This window comes from Adiantum capillus-veneris, chromosome 12 (assembly GCF_014529385.1).
Source record: "Adiantum capillus-veneris isolate H3 chromosome 12, ASM1452938v2, whole genome shotgun sequence".
Taxonomy (NCBI): domain Eukaryota; kingdom Viridiplantae; phylum Streptophyta; class Polypodiopsida; order Polypodiales; family Pteridaceae; genus Adiantum; species Adiantum capillus-veneris.
In genome coordinates, this window is record NC_140942.1 from 80263911 (window position 1) to 80289252 (window position 25342).

At 46.9% G+C, this 25342-nt stretch overlaps 1 protein-coding gene across 1 annotated transcript in view; it reads left to right on the top strand.

Annotated features, from left to right (window-relative positions):
• The window catches only part of LOC147446019 (cytochrome P450 72A13-like), a 35940-nt gene extending 10834 nt beyond the window's left edge, over window positions 1-25106 (top strand). The window contains exons 2-4 of the mRNA XM_086526150.1: window positions 22950-23228; window positions 23324-23568; window positions 24190-25106. Coding sequence (XP_086382276.1) covers window positions 22950-23228; window positions 23324-23568; window positions 24190-24955 — 1290 coding nt within the window. The 3' untranslated portion in view covers window positions 24956-25106. The remainder of the gene's footprint in view (window positions 1-22949; window positions 23229-23323; window positions 23569-24189) is intronic.
• Window positions 25107-25342: the final 236 nt, after the last annotated feature.

Below are 25342 nucleotides of genomic sequence, written 5' to 3' on the forward strand. Positions count from 1 at the left end.
TTCTAGATTGATGTTCATGGATATCTTCTGGGTTCTGAAGTATCTTGAGCATTCCGCTCCTCAGATTCTCTAGGTTCTTGAGTATCATGCTCTTGTCACCTTCTCAGAGAATCCCAAGTCTTGTGTCGCCTTCTTGCAGAGAGAAAAAAATTTCCAACTCTGCGAGCTTTTCCTGCAGGACTTAGGTTTCCGCCTGCTTACTTCTCTCTTGGCTTGTCATGGCTTCTTCCCGTATCTTCCCAGAGTCGTCCTCCTTTACAGAGAAAGAGAGGAGACCATGCTCTGATACCACTGTCACAAACGGGAGCGCATAACAATATAAAATACATTCGGATAAATAGGATTTATCACTTATTACTGAAGCCAGAGGATATAGAGAGAAATAAATAGAGAGAGAGATAGAGAGTGAGATAGAGAGTGAGAAGATCGACACAGTACTGGGACCAGAAGATGGGCTGGTCCCCCCCAGTAATAGTATCTTTATTACTGAGGAGAAGTCTATACAAGCACTTGAACCGAACGTATTACCACGTTCGTTCTAGAATAAGACTTGATGGTTCCCGGAAGCCTCAGCTTCCGATTCCTAGGGCAAAACCCTATTCCAAGGAACTTCCGTTCCTTATTCCAATTCCTCGAGAATCAAGGTTCTCGCCTCTGGATCTCACCTTCGAGACTCAGGGCATGGCATCCCTGCAACTCTTTTCCAACTCTCTTTCCAGAGTCCTCTTCCCGCAGAACAACTCTGCTTTCCCGGACACGAAGTCCTTACTTGGGAATCCCAACTTCCGGATCACAACTTGAGAGACTACCTCTCTCCGATCCGTGGATCTACTTCCCAAACTCGGGTACGAAACCCTTGGGCTGATCTGGCTCTAGTTCCTCAGAGCGCTTTTCTCTTGCAGAGGCTCATGCCTTCCTCGGCTGCTACTCCCTCACGAAGAGGAAGTACACCTGCAATCAAATACTCAAAGATCAGAACTTGAAAATCGTTACCTTCAAAGTCTCGACGCTCGAAACGCAACTCGATTCTCGAAAAGCAATTCCTCAGAAGAGATCTCTCCATAGAAAATCCTCTCTTCCAATCCTACACACAAAAGAGGTGTGTTCTCGGGTTCCTTCTCGTAAATCAGCCCCGTCTACGACGTTTATGGGCTGAAAACAGAGAAAAACAGCAACTTGTCGCGATGGAAACACGCTTCGTAGGCACTTCTTCGCGAGGGAACTCGCGCACTGGGTCTTGGCGACATCTGGTACACTTGGGGCAGCCATGGGCATCACCGGCAACGTCTTCTTTACGGCTAAAATCTGCAGCAGCATCTCCTCCTTGCAAAGATTGGTCCTCCCCTCTGAGTGAGGGCATGTGATGCTTTTATAGCTCCTAGCCACTAGCACAAATAGGTGCTCGCGTAGAGATCACGGCATTTTTTTTTTATAATAATTTTTTTTTTCTGTTCTGCCAGAAAAAGAGAGAGAGAAAACGCTGGCTGATCTGTTGCCTTATTTATCAGATGGCTGCCCACTTATTAAGTGGGCGGCCGGCGTATTTTAAAAAATAGTTTGAACCTGCCCAAAAACTCAATAAAACCTAGAAGTTAAAAACAATGCTTTCACAGCACTTCCCAGGCGTCCCTGGATGCAATCACATGCACAGTTGCAATGCAGAGATAGACTTCCTCGCGGGAAAGCATCTGCTTTCCCGAAAAGCAATCCCGCTTTCTCAAAAAGCATTTGTTTTTCCTCAAAGTTTCCTATGAACCCATCTTCATTCAAGTGCTTGCTTTTTTCCTTGTGCACAATTCTAACACAGTTCGGAATTTCCTCCCGACTATGGATATTCCCTTTCCGATGCACCCGTCACCCACCTTGTGACGCATCAGGAATACCCATCACCTAGTCCTTTCCTACCGAACTTACTGTACAATCTCCTTCACGATGCTCTATGTCACCCATCCTATGGCGCATCAGAGATGTCCGTTCCCGGATGGTCGGATACTTCTTTCCGATGCTCCCTGTCACCCATCCGATGTGACACATCAGAAGTACCCGTTTCTGGTGGCCTTACAGATGTTCCCGTTCTCAGTGCTCCCGTCATTACTTTGAATGACGCACTAGGAATACTCTGTACTCGGATGTCTCCAGTGAGAAACGCCCTCTCACTTAAAATTCCAATAATTCATTTAGAATTATTTTTCCTTGGTGTTCCAAGCGAGAAAACCCTCTCACTTATAAATCCAATAATTCATTTAGAATTATTTTTCTGTAAGATAAAGCCAATTTAGCAACACTCTCTTTCTAGCGTTTTTGTGCCTGACAGTTCATTCTCTCTCTACCGTTTTTCCTCTCACCAGCGTTTTCTCTCTCTAGGGCGTTTTTGCCAATGATTGTGCTCTCTCTCTAGCGCTTCCTCTCTCCTATTTGCAAATCCACTTGCAGATCGGCTAGCCGTGTTCGTTCTGTGGGCGATACGCAATTGGTGGATGTTTCCTAGGAGATTTGTCACGATAGACTCAAGTTCCATTGGCTGCTCGGTTTTGAGAGGAGGTTTGCTCACGATTTCAAATGAGATCATCACCCGATTCACCTTGTTTAGCTACAACTTTGACATGGTATCAGAGCCATGGTGTGCCCTCGAGTCCGGATTGGTGATCTGTGCGAGTTTTTGGTGCTGAAATGTCGGGATGAAAAGAGTCTCATGCCGTGTACTGGGAAAAAACGAATCCCTCGGTGATCAGCTGAAACAAAAGGGTCCCGCCAAAACCACTCCCGAGGGTCCCACTGCACTCGTTACAAAGGGCGACTCTCCCGAGTCCCAAGCGCAGAGCCTCCAATGTCCTGTCTCAAAATCTGTCAGGTTGGATCCAGCACACAAATCCTCTCTCTGATGCCCACAATTCAAATCCGTTGAAAGTAGCATTCTGCTACCTCTGGTGCCTCATTAGCAACTCTATGGAGGTGACCTTCTCGCTGAACCTCAAAGAACATGCAAAGGCTTGAGTTGGAGCAGACCCGAACTGTGATGAGGACCTCAAGGCAAGTAAAGGCTCCCATCCAACTGGGAGCCGCCAGCTCGAGAGGTGTGTGCCACTCTGCTGGTATAGCCTCGACGATGTCCTGACACATGACCTGTACCCCCCTCATGCCGCACATCTGCATGCTCTGACTCTCCTTAGGGAGTGCTGTAAACTGCCACCAGTCTCCTAGGGTGCGTGCTGGACCCTCTGCCATGAGACATGGGGTCTGCTGCCAACCATGTGACCTTTCTGTGTACTGACCAACGGGTTCCATGTGAGAGGCTGCCTCAAGTGCTCTTTAATGCATGTGGGCTGGTGCTGCTCAAGTCCCCCCCTCAATTGCTCCCAAGACCGAAGTAAGCTCAACGCAAAACGGTCCTCCTTTCTCCTGCTCAGGCCCACTTTGCACATCTCTCTGAAAATCCAACGAGTGGAAGGGCTCCAAGGGCCACCGGCGTGTGGAACTTGACCTCTGATCCGATGTAACAAAAGCTCTTTCTAGGGCTCCTCCCCTAGAAGAAGACCCTTGACAATCTGCTTCCCAAGGAGGGCTCTACTCTAGCGCGCTGGATTGATGATACCCAACCCCCCCGAGAGCAAGGTAAGGTGATGACCTACCATGAGACTTTGGCCCGAGCCGACTGCGTGTCTCTCCTTGTCCATAGAAAGTTCCTGATCAGCCTCTCCAGTTGGCTGATACAAGAGCTCGAGAATATCGTGCAAGTCGGCCCTACATGCTTGAGTCTTCAGCAAACTCAGCGTCCAGAAGCTCCTCTCCCCCGAATGGGTAATTGTAGGCCCACACAAACCAACCTCCTATGAGGCCAAAAAATATGCTCATTGCCTTTGTGTAGAAAAGAAATAGGAAGGCGTCAAGAGGGCAGCCCTACTGTACTGAGCGTGTAAGCATGAAGGCATTCCCCTCGACCTCCTGCTAGCAACACGTGACTGTGAGCACACTTGTAGAGAGTAGATACCCCTCTGATCCATGCATTTGAAAAACCCATCCTGTGCAAAGTGCCCTCTAAGAAGTCCCAATCAACTCTGTCGTAGGCCTTCTCAAAGTCGAGAAGGAGCACCACAAGATCCTCTCCTCGCAGGCGAGCAAGGGCAGTCGCCTCCCAGAAGGTGAAGATGTTGTCAAGGATACTATGCTCCTTGACAAAGCTCATTTGAGTCTCATGTATGGTGCTCTCTAGTAGTGGTTGAATTTTCAAACTCAGAGCCTTTGCAAGAATTTTCTAGGCTGAGTTGAGAATGGTGATGGGTCGCCACTGCCGAATCTCATCAAGAGATCCCCCCTCCTTGGGGATGAGGTAGATCAAACCGTCGCTCATGCTCAGTGTCCAAAATGTGTTGGTATGCACTACATAGGTCCTATCCAAGCACCTCCCAGTACTCCAAGAAAAAGCTGGGAATCAAACCATTTTTTCATGGGAAACTACCACGAGGGAGTGCTTTGAGAGCCTCTTGAAGCTCCTCTGGTAGGAGAGGGCTCTCAAGTATCTGTCGCATCTCCTCAGTGATGAGGCAAGGCATCTGTGCCCACACTTGCTCTCTGCATGCATCCTTGCACTCGGACTGTAGCTCAACCGAGAGCAGCTCTCGGTAGAAGTTAGTAGCTACTACTGCCTGTATGTCCTCAGGCTCTGTGGCAATTGTCTCATCCTGTCTCCTCAATTGGTGAACACTGAATTCGCGTATGGCGAGGACCCACCATCTCAAAAAACTCTAGTTACTTTGTCGTCCACCTTGGTCCATTGAGATGCCTGTCGATGGTAGGCAAACTCATGACGCCGCTCCTCAATGCTGATAAGCTCCTGCCAAGCCTATTGCATCTGTTCCTCCATCCAGGGACTACCTGGGTATGCTCTTGTATCCTCTGTAAGGAGGCAATGCCTCGACGTAGCTGCTTCTCCTTCTCTTGGGCCGCAGCTAGTCGTGCTGTCAACTCCTGGAGAAAGAAGTGACTAAGCTCCCTGAGGCCATTGGCCGCTCTAGCAGCGACGTCCCCTGTGCGTCCAAACTCTCGATCAACATTGCAACAATCTGCTCTCTAAGCTCTGTATCTAGCAAAATCCTCTCAGGGATGCGTAACATAACATTGCCACTCCTCTGCTTGTTTGCCAGGGTAAGGATCACTGGCTCGTGATCAAAGAAAGTAGTCCCTGCCCAAATGCCTACTGAACCACCCAAGTCACATAAGTGACACTAACATAGAAGCGATTTATTTTGGATAGATTCACTCCTCCTACTTTGCGGTCAGATTGGAAGAAAAAGAGGCTGTCTGAGGACCGTGCAAAGCCAGCATGATGCCATACATCCAAAATCCGCAAGGTGATACATAACCGTTTCCAAACAGCCAACTCAGTCCCATGTACAGTAGCATGATTGCCCCCAATCCTGTCCGAGGGATCCTCAAGCATGTTGAAATCTCCCCCCCCCCAATGCACCACTGCTCTGCATGAGGTAGAGACTCCACCAAATGTGACCAAAACTCAGCCCGTGCACTGGCATGGTTGGGCACATAAATGTTCAGAAAACCCACAAGGCAGCCATGTATCTGCATAGTGACCCACTGGGCCGTGCTTGGCACACTGATGCCTCTGCCTGTTAGGTGCAGTGGAATGAATGTTTGAACTTTTCTCAAGGTGAGTGCTCCGAACTGTGCTCAAGGTTCCTTTTGTTCTTATGGAAGGGAGAGCCTTCCGTTCTTAATGAGAGAGTGCAACCTGTCGCCGAAGCCTGTTGTTCTCCTTGCTCATCTTCCATTTAGTGCTAAGCTTGGTTTGCTTATATATTATCTTACCCAATTTGCCCTAACTACTTTCCAACAAAAGTCACTTAAAAATAATAAGTAAAAAATGTGAAAAATAGGAAAAATAGGCTAAATGCACTGGAAAATTCCCCCGAAGGATTCTGATGGATTCTGATGGGAATGCTTATGGTCATGCTGTGTGCAACTAGAGGATATGCTAAGTGTCTGGACATGCACAGTCTGTGAACAGACTCACAAAAGTGACAGATCACTTCTAAATTTGGACTGATTTGACTGACTGAACCCTTGTTGTGCTGTAGCTTGTTCACGGACACATAGGGTTGGATGTGTCATGTGACTTCCCCTCCTTTTCAAAGTGAGGTACTGGTAACGAGCTGTATGGCGTCGAGGGAGATCGCCAATAGCATCCAGAATCCTGGAAGGGACTCTTCACCGGCCCACTATGATGTGTGGGTCGTGCGGTACTTGAATTTCATAAAGGTTTGCAACGTTTGCTTCTTTGGGCTGCGCCGAAAGTGACACAAAGTCTTCTGTGGCTCCTTCAATGCTTCAACTTCGTCGAGAGTCAAGCTTCTTTCTTCTTCAAGAATCTCCATGGCTGAAAACTCCTGAAACCATTTCCAACACAAAACCATGAACATACCTATTTCATGTAAAGTGAGTGGAAAAAATATTGTCTTCCTTGAAGACTGTGCATGCAATGTAGATGAACAAAGAGACGGAGTGCTAACCCGTTCACCACACACACGCAAACAATGAGATCGAATCTTGTCGTGCTGATCTAAATCAATCAACTCTGGCAATTCACAACGGAAATGCCCATGCTTGGTGCTCATACTTTCATGTGCTCTTTCTACACATGTGCCATGCCAATGAAGAGACATGGAATATGACGTCCTTGAATGCATACTTTTCAGCTTTTCATGAACAATCCGCATACATTCGTGCTCATTCATGAGTGACACGTGCTCAACGCACAATATGTCATGCCTAGGAAAAGAGATGACACAAAGACGTTGACGAAAATATAGGAACCGATCACGAATGAAACACTCGAACAATGCGTGCGTATGAATCATGCGAACACATAATACTTCCTATGAGGGTGCTTTGGACCTAGGCTTGAGAGCCAAGATCGGTTCTTCCTGAAGGGGTGCTTTGGACCTAGGCTCGAGAGCCAAAATCGATCCTTCGTGATTGATCGAATCTGCAACAAGGTTAGCTTCGCTAGAAAAAGCATCAACTAACACATCATCCTTGTGAACAATCACATCATCTTCATGCAACTCATCATGATAGTGAGAAATCACATCTTGATCATGCAAAATAATCATGCTTGTGAGAAATCACATCTGGATCATGCAAATCATCATTATCATGCGAATCATCATGCTTATCATTGTCATTCAAATCATCATCATGCAAATCATGTGTGTCATGCTTTGGAGAAGAAGAGACTGAGAGAGTCTCCTTTTCCCGAATCTCTTGCATCTGTGCCTGAACTTGAGAAACGAGTCGCAAGAATTCTTTCATGTGTTGGTCGCTCTTTTCTTTGATGGCTTTGTTCTCGCGATCAAATTCTGCTTGTCTTGCTTTGTTCTCGCGATCAAATTTGGCTTGACTTTCTTTGTTCTCGCGATCCAATTTGGCTTGTCTTTCTTTGTCTTCCAAGTCATACTTACGCTCTATGGCTGCCATGCTTTCTTCGTATTCATGATCTATGTCTGCCATTTCTTCTTCATAGGCCTCTCTGTCTGCTTCTCTTTCTACTTTTCATGCTTCGCGTTCGAACTTGTTGTCCATAAACAACTGCGTGAACTCCTCCATAGGAGTTAGTGCAATCCTTGGCGTAGATGGGGAAGGGGGAGGGTCGGAAAAACCTCCTGGTGGGGAAAATTCTTCTTCGCCTCTCTCATGCTCATCACCTCCAAGCGAAGTATCCAATCCGCTTCGAGTGATGACCATCCACTGAAGTCGTGGGTTCTTGTGGGTTCTTGTGGTCTTGGGGTCTTAAGTTCACGAGGAACTTGGGTTCTTGGGTTCTTGAGGTTCTTGAGGGTTTTCTTTCGCTTGCAATCTGAGTTTGAGAAGGATCTTCTCTTCACCGAGTTCTGCTCTTTTCCGCGAGCACACCCCTTGGCGGCCTTGTGCTCACACCAAGGTTGCTTTTTCCCACCTCACGTCGATTGGCCGGCTGCTAAGTGCACGGTCCGCTCTCAATGAGTGAAAAGAGGCACAAGGGGAGGCTGGACAAGTCCTTCTATCCTGGGATTCCTGTCACTTTTCAAAAAAACGATTAGGAATCGACACGCCCAAGCGAACTTGGGTTCGTGCGACCGCAACAAGCAAAAAGATTCTTGTGATTCTTGTGGTTCTTTCCTTGAGTGGTATAGAACACTGCCAAAGCTCTGATACCAACATAAGGTGGAGCGGAATGAATGTTGTTCTTTTCTCAAGATGAGTGCTCTGTAATGTGCTCAAGGTTCCTCTTGTTGGAAGGGAGAGCCTTCCGTTCTTAATGAGAGAGTGCAATGATCACTAAAAAAGTGAATGGACACTGTGCATGAGAGTGTATGAGACTGAGAGATAGAGAGAGGAGAATACGACACTAGACCATTGTAAAACCCTATTCCGAAGGACCCACTCTCGCCAACGAGAGTGGTCTACTATTGATTGCACAAACTGGTACAAACTGAATGCATGTGACTGACGCAAGTCTAGGCTAGATCGATAACGACGATGGGGATGGCGAGACCGATCTAAGGCTTAAATCTGACGCTTTCTATCTGCTGTCCAAAAACGCTGATAGGCTGAATTCTGCTGGCTGAAATTGTTGAAGAATCTGCTCCTAAAAACGCTGATAGGGCTGGTTCTTAATGGCTGAAAACTGCTCGTCTTTAGGGCTGAAATCTGCTGGTCTTAGGGCTGAAATCTGTCGGTCTTTACCTGCTGAAAAACGCCATGAATGAGGGCTTTAATCATATGATGCTGAAAAACGCCATGCAAGGGGGGAACAAAGGCCTGAAGGAATCGCCCAAGGCTGAGATCTGTTGCGACAATGCTTGGATCAAAAACGCTAGGGCTGGGACTGTCTGTCGAGGATGCTTGTTAAGGAAAACGCCAAGGCTGAGGGAGTCTTTTGCTAGCGATGCTTGATGAAAAACGCTAGCATGGGGAGTCTTCTGCTTGGAGGGAAAACGCCACCAAGGGAGGTCTTGCTGAGAAGTTGTCTGTTGAGCGCTGGTGCTCCTGCTGCCTCTTCTGCCAATTAGTGCTAGTCTAGGTTTTCTTATATACAAACTTACTCAATTTGCCCGACCTACTTTCCAACAAAAGTCACATAAAAATAATAAGTGAAAAATGTCAAAAATAGGTTAAATGCACTCGAAAATTCCCCTGAAGGATTCTAATGGATTCTGATGGGAATGCTTATGGTCATGCTATGTGCAACCAGAGGATATGCATCTACACTAAGTGTCTAGACATGCACGGTCTGCGAAGAGACTCACAAAAGTGTCAGATCACTTCTAAATCTAGACTGACTGAACCCTCGTCGTATTGTAGCTTGTCCACGGACACATAGGGTTGGACTTGTCTCGTGACACTGCCCATAATAGATTGCTGCCATGAGTCTGCAGTAGTCATACATACACATCCCTCAATGCTACCTGGCCCAAAAGCAGCTGACCAAAAGGTCTCATAGCGACCACGCAAGATCCGTCCACAACACCTGATATGACTCTCACACAAGTGGTGCTCCTGGAGCATAAGCATAGCAATCGCTCCGCCCACAAGGCATCTCTGAAGCTCCTGTCGGAGTCGACATCTCTGACGTAGAAACTGGTGTCCACCTAGCCCCTACACATTCCATGAGACTATCCTCATGGAGCCAATGAGAGAAAGCTTGTCACGAGAGACGAGGACAGGCACCACGTGCCAAAGAAAAGAGGAGACTGAACAAACTTTTAGCACTTCAATAACAACTAAACTGAAAGAGATGCACAACACACGAGACGGGGAGTGGCGGAGTTCCACCCCAAGAGAGCACTGGCCCAAACCTTGGCGCCCCTTCCGGTATTTTTTTATATTGCTTGAACAAGGTACAATGCCGATACTCCATCCTTTGCACCTTCATACTGAAGCGTGCCAGAGAATGAGCCCTTGGCTCATATTAAAAGGCCCTTGGCCATAAAAAGCAGTTACATGAAAAGCTTTTAAACTCAAAAGCATATGATCCCAAAAATTGGCTTAAGAAGCTGCCAACGCATTTCACGAAAATCCGTACAACTGCCGCGTCAATAGCGCAAAGCGTGGAAATCCGTACTGTTTGCCACGTGGCACTGCCAACGCAAATCGCGGGCGTCCGTACAACTGCCATGTCATCATCTTCTATGCTTTTGTGTGTGTGTGTGTGTGGGGGTCCCGCTTTAGTTTATTCTCTATAGGTCCCTTGGGCCCCATCGAACGGGGTCCCATAAGTTGACGGGAACTTCTCTTTAGTAATAGACCACTCGGCAAGACTTTGCAAGTTGGTAAAACTTCTTTTGCTGCTTCTTCTAGGATTTAGGCTTCTTGGCCGGGATTTGCAGGTTGGATCCGTTCTTCAGCGACTTGACACGTCAGCAATTTGTGACAAAGACGAAGGTACCATTGCAGCCAATCTCGCAATCTTCGAGGCAGACTTGGATGGGGAGTTATCCGCATCCGAGCTATCTCGAGAAAGCTGTGACTAGTGTCTGTCGGACCCATATCTAAGCAGGGCATGCAGTCCGTAGAGCTACATCCTCTGTCCAAGAGTCCTCATGAACATATACATAGCAAGGTGCACTCTGGGTGTCTGCAAAAAGTGTACCACAATGTGTGTTGTATCTGGTGGTGTCAAAGAGAACTTCGCCAACGGTCACAACGTCTGTATCAAGTTTGTCACTCCCAAGTTTCCTGTGTGGTGAGAGAACTCGAGAGCCTCAACATGGAGCCAGTCAAGCACTGTATGCATAGTCCACTCAGTTTGATCCCTGCCACAGTGGGGAGGAGAAACCCAACGCTGCGTCTATGGCCTCTGTCCCTCTGGCTGCTAGAAAAAGTACATGGACTCTGAAGCAAGGCCTCAAGGTTGGGAGAAGGGTCGCCAAGAAAACGTGTGAAGGTGTAAAAGAAGTCCCAATGGTGACAGATATCAAAGCTGGTCAGCCCACAAGGGACTGCCGCAAAAGGAGATGCCTACACCGACAGGGGCGTCCGCAAGTAAGGCTGCTGCTCTCGTGCCAAGCAGCTCGTGGAAAATGCACTGCCAAGAGACCTCTGAGCCGCTGAAGAGTGGCCTGTCCCCTGGGCCAATGGCAGGGAATGGGAGGAGAAGGTGATGGAGCGGGGGAACCAACGGGATGGATGGGAGAGGCGGATGGGGTGGGTGTAGGCAGATAAGGGGGAACGACAGGTGGAGGGGGAGGGGCTGTCGGTGGCGAAGCCGAGGTGGAGGGGGTATCCGCCGGCTCATCCTACTGTATAGGGTCAAAACGGTTCCTTGTGGGAACCCACTGCTGCTGGCTTGGTGCAGGTCAATCACTAGGGGCGCCAAACTGGCGTGTTTGTCCTTGGCCCCGACGGCCACGAACCTACTCTGAGCCCTCCTCTGCCTAGGCACCTGCCTCGGACGAGGTATCCGTTTAAGCTCCCTGCATCTCTGCCTGCTGAGCCTGGCTAGCCTTAGTAGGCTGGGTCTGTGTCGCGGGTCAAGGCCTCCTCCTTGTGCAGGCCTGCACAAGATGGCCCATGTGCCTGAAAATGAAGCACTGATTCAGAAGCCCCGACCACTCGATGCTCGAAACCCATCTTGGAACACGGTCCCAATCTCGGAACCTATCTTGGAAAGTAGCGGAGGTTCTCTCTTCAAGCCAGGGAAGCAGACCAAAATGGGCAACTCTGTCTCCTTGACAAGAACATCGGTAGCTGGGTCGAAGCTGTAACAAACTGCTGACGTGTCGACCTATTGAAGAACGGAGCTACCGGCCGAGGGGCCTAAACCCTAGAAGAAGCAGAAGCAACAAAAGAAGCTACAACAGATTTTCGAGAATTTCGCAGACTGATGACGTGGCAGAGCTGTACGAATTTTCGCATTTTGTGCTGGCTGATGACGTGGCAGGTTGTACGGATTTTTGCAAATTACGTTGGCAGCTTTTTGGCATTGCTTTTGGACCAGAAGCTTTGAGCTTTATAGGCTTTTCATTGTAACTGCTTTTTAGGCCAAGGGCCTTTAAATATGAGGTTAGGGCTCATTCTCTGGCATGCTTCTTGGAGAAGGTGCAGAGTCTGGAGTACCGGCTTGTACTGTGTTGATGCAATATAAAGAAATACCGAAAGGGGCGCCAAGGTTTGGGGCCAATACTCTCTGGGGTGGAATTCCGCCACTCTGTGTCGCGTGTCGTGTCCAGTTGTTATTGAAGTGCTAAAAGTCTGTTCAGTCTGTTCTTTTCTATTGGCACGTGGTGCCCGTCTTGTGACAGTGGTCTCAGAGCATCAGGCGTGTGCTTTTCTGAAAGCGTACCGGTCCTACAAAAGAGCAGACAGAGCTATTGGAATTTTATTTGAGGTATCTTCGGCCTCTGACCCCGGACTTATTAGCCACTCCCACCATTACTTCATCGCGCATCGGGCGCGCTCTCGTCCACCGCTAATGTCTTATAGGGCATAAGCCATTAAGATCACTTGCAAGAGAAGGATCCAAGATTTGTTTTGAGCTGTCAAGAGGACGTGGCAACTGCTAACCTTAGTTGTTGGTTTCTTTCCAATGATTTTTGTTTAATTTTTGAGACCCTCTTTTTGAAGTTGCAAATGGTCGGACATTGTATGACCAATGTGAACGGTAGTTTCACCCGCAGATGGATAGTGGTCGGCACTGGAATTTGTACAGTAAGAGGATGTCTAGGCTCAGAGCAAGATCATGTAGGTCCCCCCGTCGCACTTAGCAAGTTGGTGGATACTAGGAAGTGAACTCAATAAAGGCCTAAAGTCAAGGTGTGACTACCAACAGAAAGTATCCGACAGTTGGGCCACATTGCACTTTTGGATGCGGTCCCAATGAGGATAGATGGTCAGATGACCAGTGGGAGCCCAACGGAAGCATCTCCTAAAAATTAGGGAACTGCTATTTTGGGCCGTGAAATGTGTTCGCATCATTACCTTCGGTATGACAAGGGGAATATTTTATTTCTCTGCTGCAAAGTCAACTGATGCACCAGTTGAGAGATTTTTAAGCAGGAAGCCCAATGCGGGGAAATTGCATGCACTTTTTGGTCAATTTACCAAGTTTGGGAGAAGAGAACTCGTAACTGACTTTCTGGAGTAGTTTTGGAGGCTGACAACTCTGATTTTCAGCCATTTCTCTCCATTTTTGAGCTTCCCATGACTTTACCTGGACCAAGGAGCTCATTTTCAGCATTGGAAGGTATCAGATGCGTGTTTACAGGGTTGTTTTGCTGCGTTTTCAGCGATACGCAGGTTTTGGTAGCCATGGAAATCTTCCCCTTTTTGCATCTATTTGTTCACAGATGCATTACAGGTCAAGGGCAAAAGAGGGGGCGCTCGATTTATGTTGGGGGGATGCTTCATTGAGAGCCCGTCACAGGTTAAGAGCTATGGAGTGCTTCCTTTCCATTCTATGTACAGTGTGGTGCCAGGAGTGATACCCTGCACGCTACACATTGCTCTCTCTCCCCCCTACGTGTAGTTATGTGATGCCCCACAAGAGGGCTCTTCATTTGACTGACGTACAGTTGTGTGGGTTCATGCTTTTGTGCTGAGGCAAGAGCCTCCTTGTAAGTTTATAAGAGCTCCTTGGGCCTCACTCTGCAGAGCATCTGGACGCAGATTCTGAGAGCAGAGGTCCCTCGGGAGTTGTACTTTGCAATGATTAATGATAAAGAAATACCGAAAGGGTGCCAGACTTTGGGGCCAATACCTCTGGGCACGGAACTCTGCCGGTCTCTCTCTCTCTCTTAAAGTTCAGGGATTTTGAAGTTTCTGTTCAAGTGTTGCTATTGATTTCACGCTTGGAGTGTCCAAGCCTGTTACACATGTAACACTAGGTGGTTAAGCGTCAGAATAATCCTGCTGCTCGGGAGTTATCCAATTCAAACACTACAATTTGGGAGGAGAGACCCCTAGTTGAGGTGTAGTATGATCTAGTGGCGTGGAGCCTACTGGAGTGGTTGTGAACGTCTGGTATCCTCTGTTGTATCCTACTTTGTTTATCAGTTTACGGAGAGATTGAGGAGTGCATGCATACAAGAGCGCCTCATCGGGCGTGTGCAATGTGAAAGACTATGGGATATGGGTGGACCACAGAAGACATCATGCCTTAATTGTGGCTAGGTGGCCCAAGATGGAATGCCAGGGGACTGCATTGGATGCAATATGTAACCGGCCCGTAGGGCGGTAGGCGTTGGCTTTCACCCGAAATTCTTTACTTTATACACACACACAGAGCACTTTGCAAAGAGAACCTGTAATGGGAATTAACACTTCAACTCACACACGGCTCGGAAGCTAGAATGCTCCGAGCAGACGCCGACAACCTGTAGGCCCCAAGATTGGCGCCCCTTTCGGTATTTCTTTATTCTTTAGGAGGGTAAATTACAAGGTAAGGTCCTGGGAATCCTTCACGTGTATCCACCTAGATACCATTTGATTTGGCCAAATTTCGGCAGCATAACAGCCCCAAAACTTGCGCGAAACCAATTCCCCTGCTGGAACTCGCTTGCACTGGCGTATACCCTCTGATTCCTGTCCAAAAACAGTAAATTCAGCACGCTGTATTTACTGGTTTTTGCCCTGTTTTCAGCCCCAAACAGTCCCCTAACTGTCCTTTGCCAGTGGGGCACGATTCCCAGTGATCCTGGCGTCCGTACGGCTGAAAAACAGTGAATTTACAGCGCATACACAGCGCTGATTTTGCACCTGTTCGGTGAGGTTATGACCCTCACCAGTGCCTGCTTTGGAGCAGCAGTTAGCTACCCCTGTTCCTGCTCAAGGAGGCTCTTGCCTCAGCACAAAAGCATGAACCCACACAACTGTACATCAGTCAAATGAGTAGCCCTCTTGTGGGGCATCACATAACTGCACGTAGGGGAGAGAGAGAGCAGTGTGTAGTGTGCAGGGCATCACTCCTAGCACCACACTGTACATGAGAGGGAAAGAAAGCACTCCATAGCTCTTAACCTGTGACAGGTTGCAAATGAGGCTTCTCCCAGCTTAAAAATCAGCGCCCATTTTTCTGGAAGAGGCAAGTCCCTGAAAATGTGACACTTGGCGCATTTACAAGCATTTTCCCGTTTCGGGTTCGCCGCTTAAAAATATCCCAACCGACGCGTCAGTTGACTTCGCGGCAGAGTTATAAAGTGTTCCCCTAGTCATACCGAAGGTAATGACGCGAACACATTTCACGGCCCAAAATAGCAGTTCCCTAAATTTTAGGAAATGCTTCCGTTGGGCTCCCACTGGTCTTCTGACCATCTATCCTCATTGGGACCGCATCCAAAAATGCAATGTGGCCGAACTGGCGCATACTTTTTGTTGGAAGTCCCACCTTGACTTTACGCCTTAATTGAGTTCACTTCCTAGCATCCACCAACTTGCTAAGTGCGACGGGGGGACCTATATGATCTTGCTCTAAGCCTAGACATCCTCTTACCATACGAATTCCAGTGCCGACCACTTCCCGTCTGCGGGTGAATCTACCGTTCACATTGGCCATACAATGTCCGACCGTTTGCTACTTCAAAAAGAGGGTCTTAAACAAATAAAATAAACCCCATTGGAAAGAAACCAACAACCAAGGTTAGCAGTTGCCACATCTCTGTGACATGGTTAATAACTGCCACGTCCTCGTGACATACCCCCCTCTTGAAATCGCAAACGTCCTCGATTGCATACCATAAATACACGCACTGATGATCTTGTGCTATTAACACTCTTTTATCATCGCATGTATCCGCAAGAAAGGTCGTAACATACATAGATACAAATGACTTAATGAGGCCTTCATACTTTTGCCATTTCCATCTATGGCACTGAATTCATATGTACATTTGATGTACTAGCTCTATCATTACCCCTCCTTTGCACACGTTGGGTTGGGGCATAAGTAGGCTGTAACCCAAAGGCTTCAAGGTAAAGCTGCAATACATTTGGTGACTCTGACAGTTCATGCTCTTCCATCCACTTTGCATCCATAGGCGGATAGTTCTTGAACTTCACCAAATAGCGTCTTGCAACTTGTCCTTTAACTTTTCTGTCCTTATGTGCCAAAACTTGCTCAGGTACCAAGATCTCATCAAGTTCTTCAACTTCTGGCTGATCCTCAACTGGCATATCTTCTGGCACATCACCCACGAAGGGTCTTAGAAGACTCACATGAAACGCATTATGAATCTTCCATGCATCAGGCAATTTCAGCCTGTAAGCCACATCGCTGATCTTGTCAAGCACTTGAAAAGGCCCATAGTAACGCATGCTGAGCTTAGGAAACAGCCGTTCCTTGCCCTTCATCTTCTTTAACCTTGCCTTTTCGAACCTTAAGAGAACCCAATCACCAGGTGATAGTAGCAATTCACGACGGTGACGATCAGCAGCCTTTTTCTGTTTTGCCTGAGTCTTCTCCAAGGCAACTTTAATCTTCTTATACATCTCATCCATGTTCTCAACATATCGATCTGCCTCAAAGATCTTGTCCTTTGTGTGCAAAATGGGAGGAACCTTTTTGCCGCCTTCAACAATTTCAAAAGGTGCTTTGCCAGTAGACGAATGCACTGTATTATTGTACGCATACTCAAGCATAGACAAATACTGTTCCCACTTGCCCTTATTATCTGACACATAGCATTTCAGCAGATCTAAGACAGTAGAATTGGCCTCTTCTGACTGTCCATCAGTTTGTGGATGAAACGAAGACGAGAACTTGAGCGTAGTACCCATGTTCTCAAACAATCCTCTCCAGAACAAACTGGTCATGCGAGGATCACGATCACTGATAATCGATTGTGGCATACCATGGTACTTAAACACATTGTACATGAACAAGCGTGCCATCTGATCAGATTTTATCTTCTTCCTGACAGGGATAAAATGGGCCTGCTTGCTGAACCTGCAGATAATGGTCCATATACCATCATTCCCTGTTGGCGTTCTTGGAAGATCAAAGATAAAGTCCATAGCAATGCTTTCCCATGGCTTATCCGGAATCGGCAGTGGTTGTAACAACCCTGGTGCCTTTTGCCTGTCAAACTTGACCTTTTGGCAAACTATGCATGCTCGCACAAAGGCATCCACATCTCTCCTCAAGGTAGGCCAATAGAAGAACGTCTCTACCGCTTTAACTGTTGCATCAATGCCACGATGCCCTGCATACGGTGGGACATGACTCTCTTCCATGACCTTATGTCGCAGTGGCCTAGTGACACAAAGTCTGCCATGCATCATCATAAAACCATCTCTGAGGAGGTAGTGCTCGTGATGTTGCCCCTCTTGTAACTGTTCAAAGATCCTTGCAAAATCTTCATCAGCAATATACTGTTCCTTCATGTCATCAGCAATATACTGTTCCTTCATGTCATCTAACTCATGATGATAAGGAATTGACACAGCTGAAATTTGTGGCTTTCTTGATAACGCATCAGCCACAACATTCTTCTTGCCTTCCACATGCATAATCTGGAAGTGGAACATGGAAAGAATGTTTGCCCATCGCATATGCTTTTCGGATAACTTTGACTGTGTCAAGAAGTATCGCAAGGTCTGATGATCTGTTTGGACAACAAAATCAGCACCTAAGAGGTAGTGCTTCCAGCTAGAAAGCGCATGAATCACGGCCAAGAGCTCTTTCTCATAGACTTGCATAGTCCTCTCTGGCCCTTGCAAAATTCGGCTTTCATAGGCTACTACCCGTCCATCTTGCATTAGCACTGCTCCGATGCTACTGCCGCACGCGTCACACTGGACCACAAATGACTTCCTGAGATCTGGCAGAACAATAACTGGATCTGAAGTCAACTTTTCCTTTAAGAGACTAAAAGCTGAAATCTCTTTTTGGGTCCATCTGAAAGTGACCTCTTTCTTTTGCAATGCGTGAAGAGGCGATGCTATCTCTGCAAAATTTCTGATAAACCTTCTATAGTAGGAACACAATCCCAAGAAGCCTTTGACATCGTGCACAGTCTTCAAGTCTGGCCATGTCTTGATAGCTTCGACCTTTGCGAGATCCATTCTAACACCATCCTTTGAGACTATGTGGCCCAGAAAGTGGATCTCTTCAAGGAAGAATTCACTTTTCTTAGGATTGACAAGTAACCTGTGATTGCGCAGCTCTTCGAACACAATGGTCAAGTGACGCCTATGCTCCTCTTCATTCTTCGAATACACAATCATGTCATCGAAGAATGTTCCAACAAACTGTTGATACGAGCGGAAAATCCGGTCCATCATTCTGTTGAACGTGGCTGGAGCATTTGTTAGCCCAAACGGCATCACTAGAAACTCATAAAGACCAAATGTCGTTCTAAACGCAGTCTTGTGCACATCCTCTGGGCTTATACGAATCTGATGGTACCCACTCTTCAGGTCTATCCTGCTGAAAATTGCAGCACCCTCTAAACGATCGAGAATATCATCAATGCGAGGAATAGGAAACCTATTCTTGATGGTATTCTTATTCAACGCACGGTAATCAATACACATGCGCCATGAGCCATCCTTCTTCTGCACTAGGAGCACTGGGGAGCAAAAGGGTGAAGAACTAGGCTGAATCAGCCCCTTCTCTAATAACTCCTCAACCTGGCCCATAATCTCTTTCTGCTGCGCCGCACTAACCCTGTAGGGAGGTCTATTTGGTGGGCTACACCCTGGCACCAAATCTATCCGATGGTCCTCAGGTCTCTCTGGCGGCAATTGCGACGGTAATGAATCAGAAAAACAGTCACTAAACTTTTGCAAAAATGCTGACCTTTCTTTATCTAACACAGATAAATTTGACTGATCACTATCTGAGACATCACGTGCAAAAATCAAGTACACAGAAAGATGATTCTTTATTACAGAAGTGATAGCAGAAGCAGATACAATAGGGACTGACTCTCCTTTAAGCTTTACATCCAAGATGTGAGTTTTGCCCCTATGCTGTACAGTGATCTTTTTGTTGTAGGCATCCAAGACTCCATGCACTCGGAACATCCACGGGATCCCCAACAAGGCGTCACAACCTTCCAGCGGCATGATGTAAAACTCTTTAGTGTCCACATACGACTGAATATGCAGACGCAGTTTTCCAATGATGGGAGTAACACACTCTGAGTGGCCAGGACATGCCAACCCTGCCTCTGCTGTGTACCCCATCTCTTCAGCTTTGATGCCGAGCTTCATAGCTAACTCTGGTGAGATAAAGTTGGCTTTGGCACCTGGATCAAAGAAGATGAGTGCCGTCTGATCTCTAACTTTACCCCATGCCCTGCATAACTCACTGGCATCTGTGCTGGGCCTGTCACCCACCATGTCTGGCACTAAACCTGCCGTGGGTTTTGGCTTCTTGCCTTTCTGGTCTTCTTTATCCTCTGAGTCAGCTGGCCTTTTCCTTTGTGGACAATTGATAGAAAAGTGACCAGGCTGCTCGCATATAAAGCATTTGTTCTCAGCCATTAGGACCTTCTTTTCCTCGAGCGACTTGCGCACAAAAGGCTTCCTTTTCTGTTTCTTTGCCTGCGCTCCAGAAGTCCCAGCTGAATCCTTGTCTTTGGTGGCCTGTTCAGACCCCTGTGACGCATCAGGAGCCGTCTTCACAAAGGGCTTCTTCGCTGAATTTTTCTTTTGCTGCCCTCCTTTATCACTGCTCGGAAATCCATTGTCCTCTCCTTTCAACAGGGCAAGACCAGTGTTCGCAACTTCCATAAGCTGAGTAAGGGTAGCCACTCTATTCTTTGTACAGTAATCGCGAAGCCCTTTAGGCAACCCACAACAATACTTCTCTATCTGCTCTGTCAGTGGCACAAATTTGTAGGAGGTCACTGAGAGTAATGCTTTACAAAACCTCCTATTGTACTCCAGCAAGCTCTTGCACGAAGCTGCCGTAAGCTGGTGCCAATCTGTCAAGACATCGGCTTCAAATTCATTTGATAGCCAAGCAGATGCAAACATTTGCTTGAAGTAAACCCAAGTGGCGGGTGCCTGTCCTTGCATTAACAATGTCGTCCACCATGTCAGCGCATTGTCCTTTAAGAAAGTGGCAGCTTTCCTAACCTTCGAGGCCTCTGTAAAATTCCCTCCCGCATAAGCTGTATCAAACTGCTGGAGGAAAGTGAGTGCCTTTGTCTTGTCCTCGAAACCACTGAAGGTACTGAACTTTACTGCTGCACCACCTTCTTTGTAAGCCTTCGGCTTCTCTAGTGCCCCCAAGTTGTCATACGGGATGGTCTGCAACATGGGCACTATAGTAGGCATGATCGGCACGTGTTGGCCATTCACATTTTGCGTCAGAGGTGCGATATCTGGCTGCTGTCCAGAAAAACCAGCCATGCCAAAATGACCCTGTGGCACCCCAAACTGGCCCTGGTTGCCGTGGAAACCTTGCTGCATGCCGATAGTACCATACATGGGGTTTGGCATGATGCCTTGCATACCCCCGAACACTGTTCCTGGCATGTACGGCTGACTTCCAGACGCATAACCAGCCATACTTTGGAACACTGATCCACCCCCGAAATACCCAGGATGTACCGTGGGTGGTGGAAAAACTGAGTGCATAGCCTGGTATCCAACTCCCTGTCCATTCAAGGCAGCATGCTGGCTCTGAAAGGTGGCGGGCTGAACTGGCATAACCTGTGGAATAGGCGTTCTAGCCACCTGTTCAAGCACGGGAGGAACTTGCTTTGGAGCCCCCGACTCCGCAACATGCGAGTGTTTCCTTTCCTCCTGCGCCTCATGAAGTACCTGGGCTTGAGCTTCAACAAGCTCCGTACGCGGCGTAGGTTGCCTATTTTGATGTTGCACTGGTGGCGCTTGCAAGAATTCCATAAACCTCGGATTCTGCACCAGCTGCGAAAAGACATTCACCGCGGCAACTAACTGAGTCTTAAACGCATCATCCTCGAGTTGCCCTGTCATAAAGCCCTGTACTACTGGAGAGACATTCACGTTGACAGGAGGTACAGACTGACGTGGCCGTGAGCTCTCGCCAATCTCAAAAACCATAGGAATCTCCTGCCTGTCCTTTGGAGAGGAACCCTCTTCCATAATTCCCTTCCCCTTGTCGGTCATAGTGTAATCCCCGCGTTCTTGCAATGTGTGTCTTTACCCTGAACAATCCAGGCTCACTCTTTGAGGAAAAAGTGATTGATATCCCGGCAACGGAACCATGTAACCGGCCCGTAGGGCGGTAGGCGTTGGCTTTCACCCGAAATTCTTTACTTTATACACACACACAGAGCACTTTGCAAAGAGAACCTGTAATGGGAATTAACACTTCAACTCACACACGGCTCGGAAGCTAGAATGCTCCGAGCAGACGCCGACAACTTGTAGGCCCCAAAATTGGCGCCCCTTTCGGTATTTCTTTATTCTTTAGGAGGGTAAATTACAAGGTAAGGTCCTGGGAATCCTTCACGTGTATCCACCTAGATACCATTTGATTTGGCCAAATTTCGGCAGCATAACAGCCCCAAAACTTGCGCGAAACCAATTCCCCTGCTGGAACTCGCTTGCACTGGCGTATACCCTCTGATTCCTGTCCAAAAACAGTAAATTCAGCACGCTGTATTTACTGGTTTTTGCCCTGTTTTCAGCCCCAAACAGTCCCCTAACTGTCCTTTGTCAGTGGGGCACGATTCCCAGTGATCCTGGCGTCCGTACGGCTGAAAAACAGTGAATTTACAGCGCATACACAGCGCTGATTTTGCACCTGTTCGATGAGGTTATGACCCTCACCAGTGCCTGCTTTGGAGCAGCAGTTAGCTACCCCTGTTCCTGCTCAAGGAGGCTCTTGCCTCAGCACAAAAGCATGAACCCACACAACTGTACATCAGTCAAATGAGTAGCCCTCTTGTGGGGCATCACATAACTGCACGTAGGGGAGAGAGAGAGCAGTGTGTAGTGTGCAGGGCATCACTCCTAGCACCACACTGTACATGAGAGGGAAAGAAAGCACTCCATAGCTCTTAACCTGTGACAGGTTGCAAATGAGGCTTCTCCCAGCTTAAAAATCAGCGCCCATTTTTCTGGAAGAGGCAAGTCCCTGAAAATGTGACACTTGGCGCATTTACAAGCATTTTCCCGTTTCGGGTTCGCCGCTTAAAAATATCCCAACCGACGCGTCAGTTGACTTCGCGGCAGAGTTATAAAGTGTTCCCCTAGTCATACCGAAGGTAATGACGCGAACACATTTCACGGCCTAAAATAGCAGTTCCCTAAATTTTAGGAGATGCTTCCGTTGGGCTCCCATTGGTCTTCTGACCATCTATCCTCATTGGGACCGCATCCAAAAATGCAATGTGGCCCAACTGTCGCATACTTTTTGTTGGAAGTCCCACCTTGACTTTACGCCTTAATTGAGTTCACTTCCTAGCATCCACCAACTTGCTAAGTGCGACGGGGGGACCTATATGATCTTGCTCTGAGCCTAGACATCCTCTTACCATACGAATTCTAGTGCCGACCACTTCCCGTCTGCGGGTGAATCTACCGTTCACATTGGCCATACAATGTCCGACCGTTTGCTACTTCAAAAAGAGGGTCTTAAACAAATAAAATAAACCCCATTGGAAAGAAACCAACAACCAAGGTTAGCAGTTGCCACATCTCTGTGACATGGTTAATAACTGCCACGTCCTCGTGACACAATATATGCAGCATTTGAGGAATATTGTTTGGACTCGCAAAGCAACATTGTCTATCTGGCAAGGATGTCGTAGAGAGACTGAAACATGATATTCATATGGAGTATGCAACCATTTGATTCCTAACTTTCGTAGGCAGAAACCAGCCACATCCACGCATATCATTCCTGTCGCTTTAGAGGAACTACATCATTGAAATTAACTTTACAGCCTTTCTTTTACCAGGTATAACTTTTCAAGAATCAAACCTTTCAATTGAATTATCTGAAGCAATCTTGCTTTCAACAGAGTGTAGACTGTGCTGAAGGACGGAGCTGGATTTTGTTGAACAGCATTCAAAGGCATGGGAAAATGTTTTATGTCAAGTTGGGGAAAGTTGTGAGCTTGGTAGTCCTTGATCCTTTATCTGTACAGCAACTTCTCACTCAGAATGCTGATTGCTATGCCAAGGGCTTATTTGTACGTGCACTGGGAATCCTTGGTAATGGTGTTTTTAGTTCAAGTGGCAGTGAATGGATGGATCAACGTCAGCTTCTTGGCCACTGCTTTTTCATGCGAGAGCTGAAGGTTGTATTGCTATTCAAAATTTTCTTTGAATTCTCAGTCATAAATCAAAATGTGCTCAAAGAAGATGATAAGTTGAAAACTTTGTATATTCTCAGGATCATTTTGAAACCATACAAGAGGCTGCAAAGAATCATGTGGAGTGCTGGAGTGCTCTTGCTACTGAAGTAGTGGATGTACACAAACTATTTCTAGAATTGACAGTAGGATTGATTTGTGAAATAGCAATTGGCGAGAGCATAGAGAAGAAGATTGCAATCATGATCTTCGAAAGGTTTAATAGCTATCTTAACAAATACAGGCAGAGAGTCTGCAGTCCTTTCTACAGTTTCTTCGGATACAGGTTCGTGATAATCTTTTGGATTATATGCTTGCTTGTGATTGTTATAACAAATAGCAGGCTTTTGTGAATTTACAGATCAATAAGCATAGACGTCTCTTAATGGTTGAACCGTGTCTTGTACAAATCTGCATGTATTAGAATGAACATAATAAAAGAACTCTCATGGGAAAGTTAACTGTATGTCGGGCAGATCATACTCCTGTTTTATTTCTAAATTGTGTAGGGTACGAAGCTTGTTCAATTTGGAAGTTGAACATGCTTATGTGCATGTGGGGGGGGGGGAGGGGGGGCGGGGGGTGTTGGTTTGGGGGTTGCACCAATGTGCATGTGGGTATTTCTCTGTTTGAGGTTTTCCACAAGTAATACAGCATTACTCAGTAAATGTGGGTGTGCAACCACACCCAAAAGTGCACCCCTGTCTCTTCGTCCTAATGATGAGTCTATCAGAAAGTCTCCCTTTTTTCTTGCGATAATGGATGAGCTTGATGTCCAAAACCACTGCTTTTCCAAGTCTGTTTTGAAAGCATGGAGTTGGTGGGTTGCGTTAGAAGGTAGATATCAAAATTTCCCTGAGCATTTGAGGTACAGAAAGTCTAATTGATATTTTTTGTATGGGCACAGATGGAAGAGCCAGTATATCATGGAGGATGAGAAACACTTATTGACCACAATCAAGGAGCTGGTATGCAAAAGAGAGCAGACATTGAACTCACGAAGCAGTAAGGAAGGGCTAGCAATTGACCTGTTGATTGAGAGGGCCCAAGGCAAGGAAAATTCAAATCCTAGTCTGGTGATTGATAATACTTCAACACTTATTTTAGCAGGCCATGAAACAACAGCAAACCTTCTAACATGGACAGTCTATTTGCTTGGCACCCACTTGAACTGGCAAGAAGAAGCACGATCAGAAGCGCAGGGAATCATAGAGCTTGACATGAAAAACATGAGCCAGCTTAAGATACTTGGGATGATACTTTGGGAGTCTCTTCGACTGTACCCCCCACAACCTATTATCGCTCGCCGATGCATGCGGGAGAACACTGTCAGCGACATTATCATCCCCAAAGGTTTAGAGGTGATAATTCCTGTTTCTGCGATGCACCGCAACAAGGATGTGTGGGGACAGGATTCGGAGGAATTCAAGCCTGGTCGATTCGCCAATGGTATCAACAAAGCTTGCAAAGTTCCTTCATCATTTCTTCCTTTTGGGTCTGGGCCAAGGACTTGCATTGGGCAGACTCTTGCATTGTTAGAGGCAAAAGTCACCTTGTATCATATGCTCAAGAATTATTCTTGGGAGATTAGCCCAGGCTATCAGCATTGTCCAGATGTGACATTAACATTACAACCTCTATTTGGTATGCCCATTATTCTTGTGAGGCAATAACTTGGGATGAGGATGCTCCCTAGGTTTCTTTTGCCTCAAATTCATGAGAGCATGATTATTTAAGTACAAGGAGGAGGGTTTCACTATTGGGCTATCTTTATAGCCAAACAATTATAAACTAGCAAAGCATTCAAATTTTGTTAAAAGACAACCCATCGCATATTGGTTCCTATTTTGAACTATTATGTAAACATTATGACCTTTGTACACCTTGTACACACAATGTAATGCCCACTCTCTCGTGCTCGCTCTTGCATAGGATATAACCAAATAATTATATTCACAAGGGAAGCTTTGTCAAAGGTGGCAGCGGAAGATGCAATGAAGACAAGAATTGGCTTGTGATCTGACACCTTGACTCCGATCTAGAACACCTGCATTGCCAAA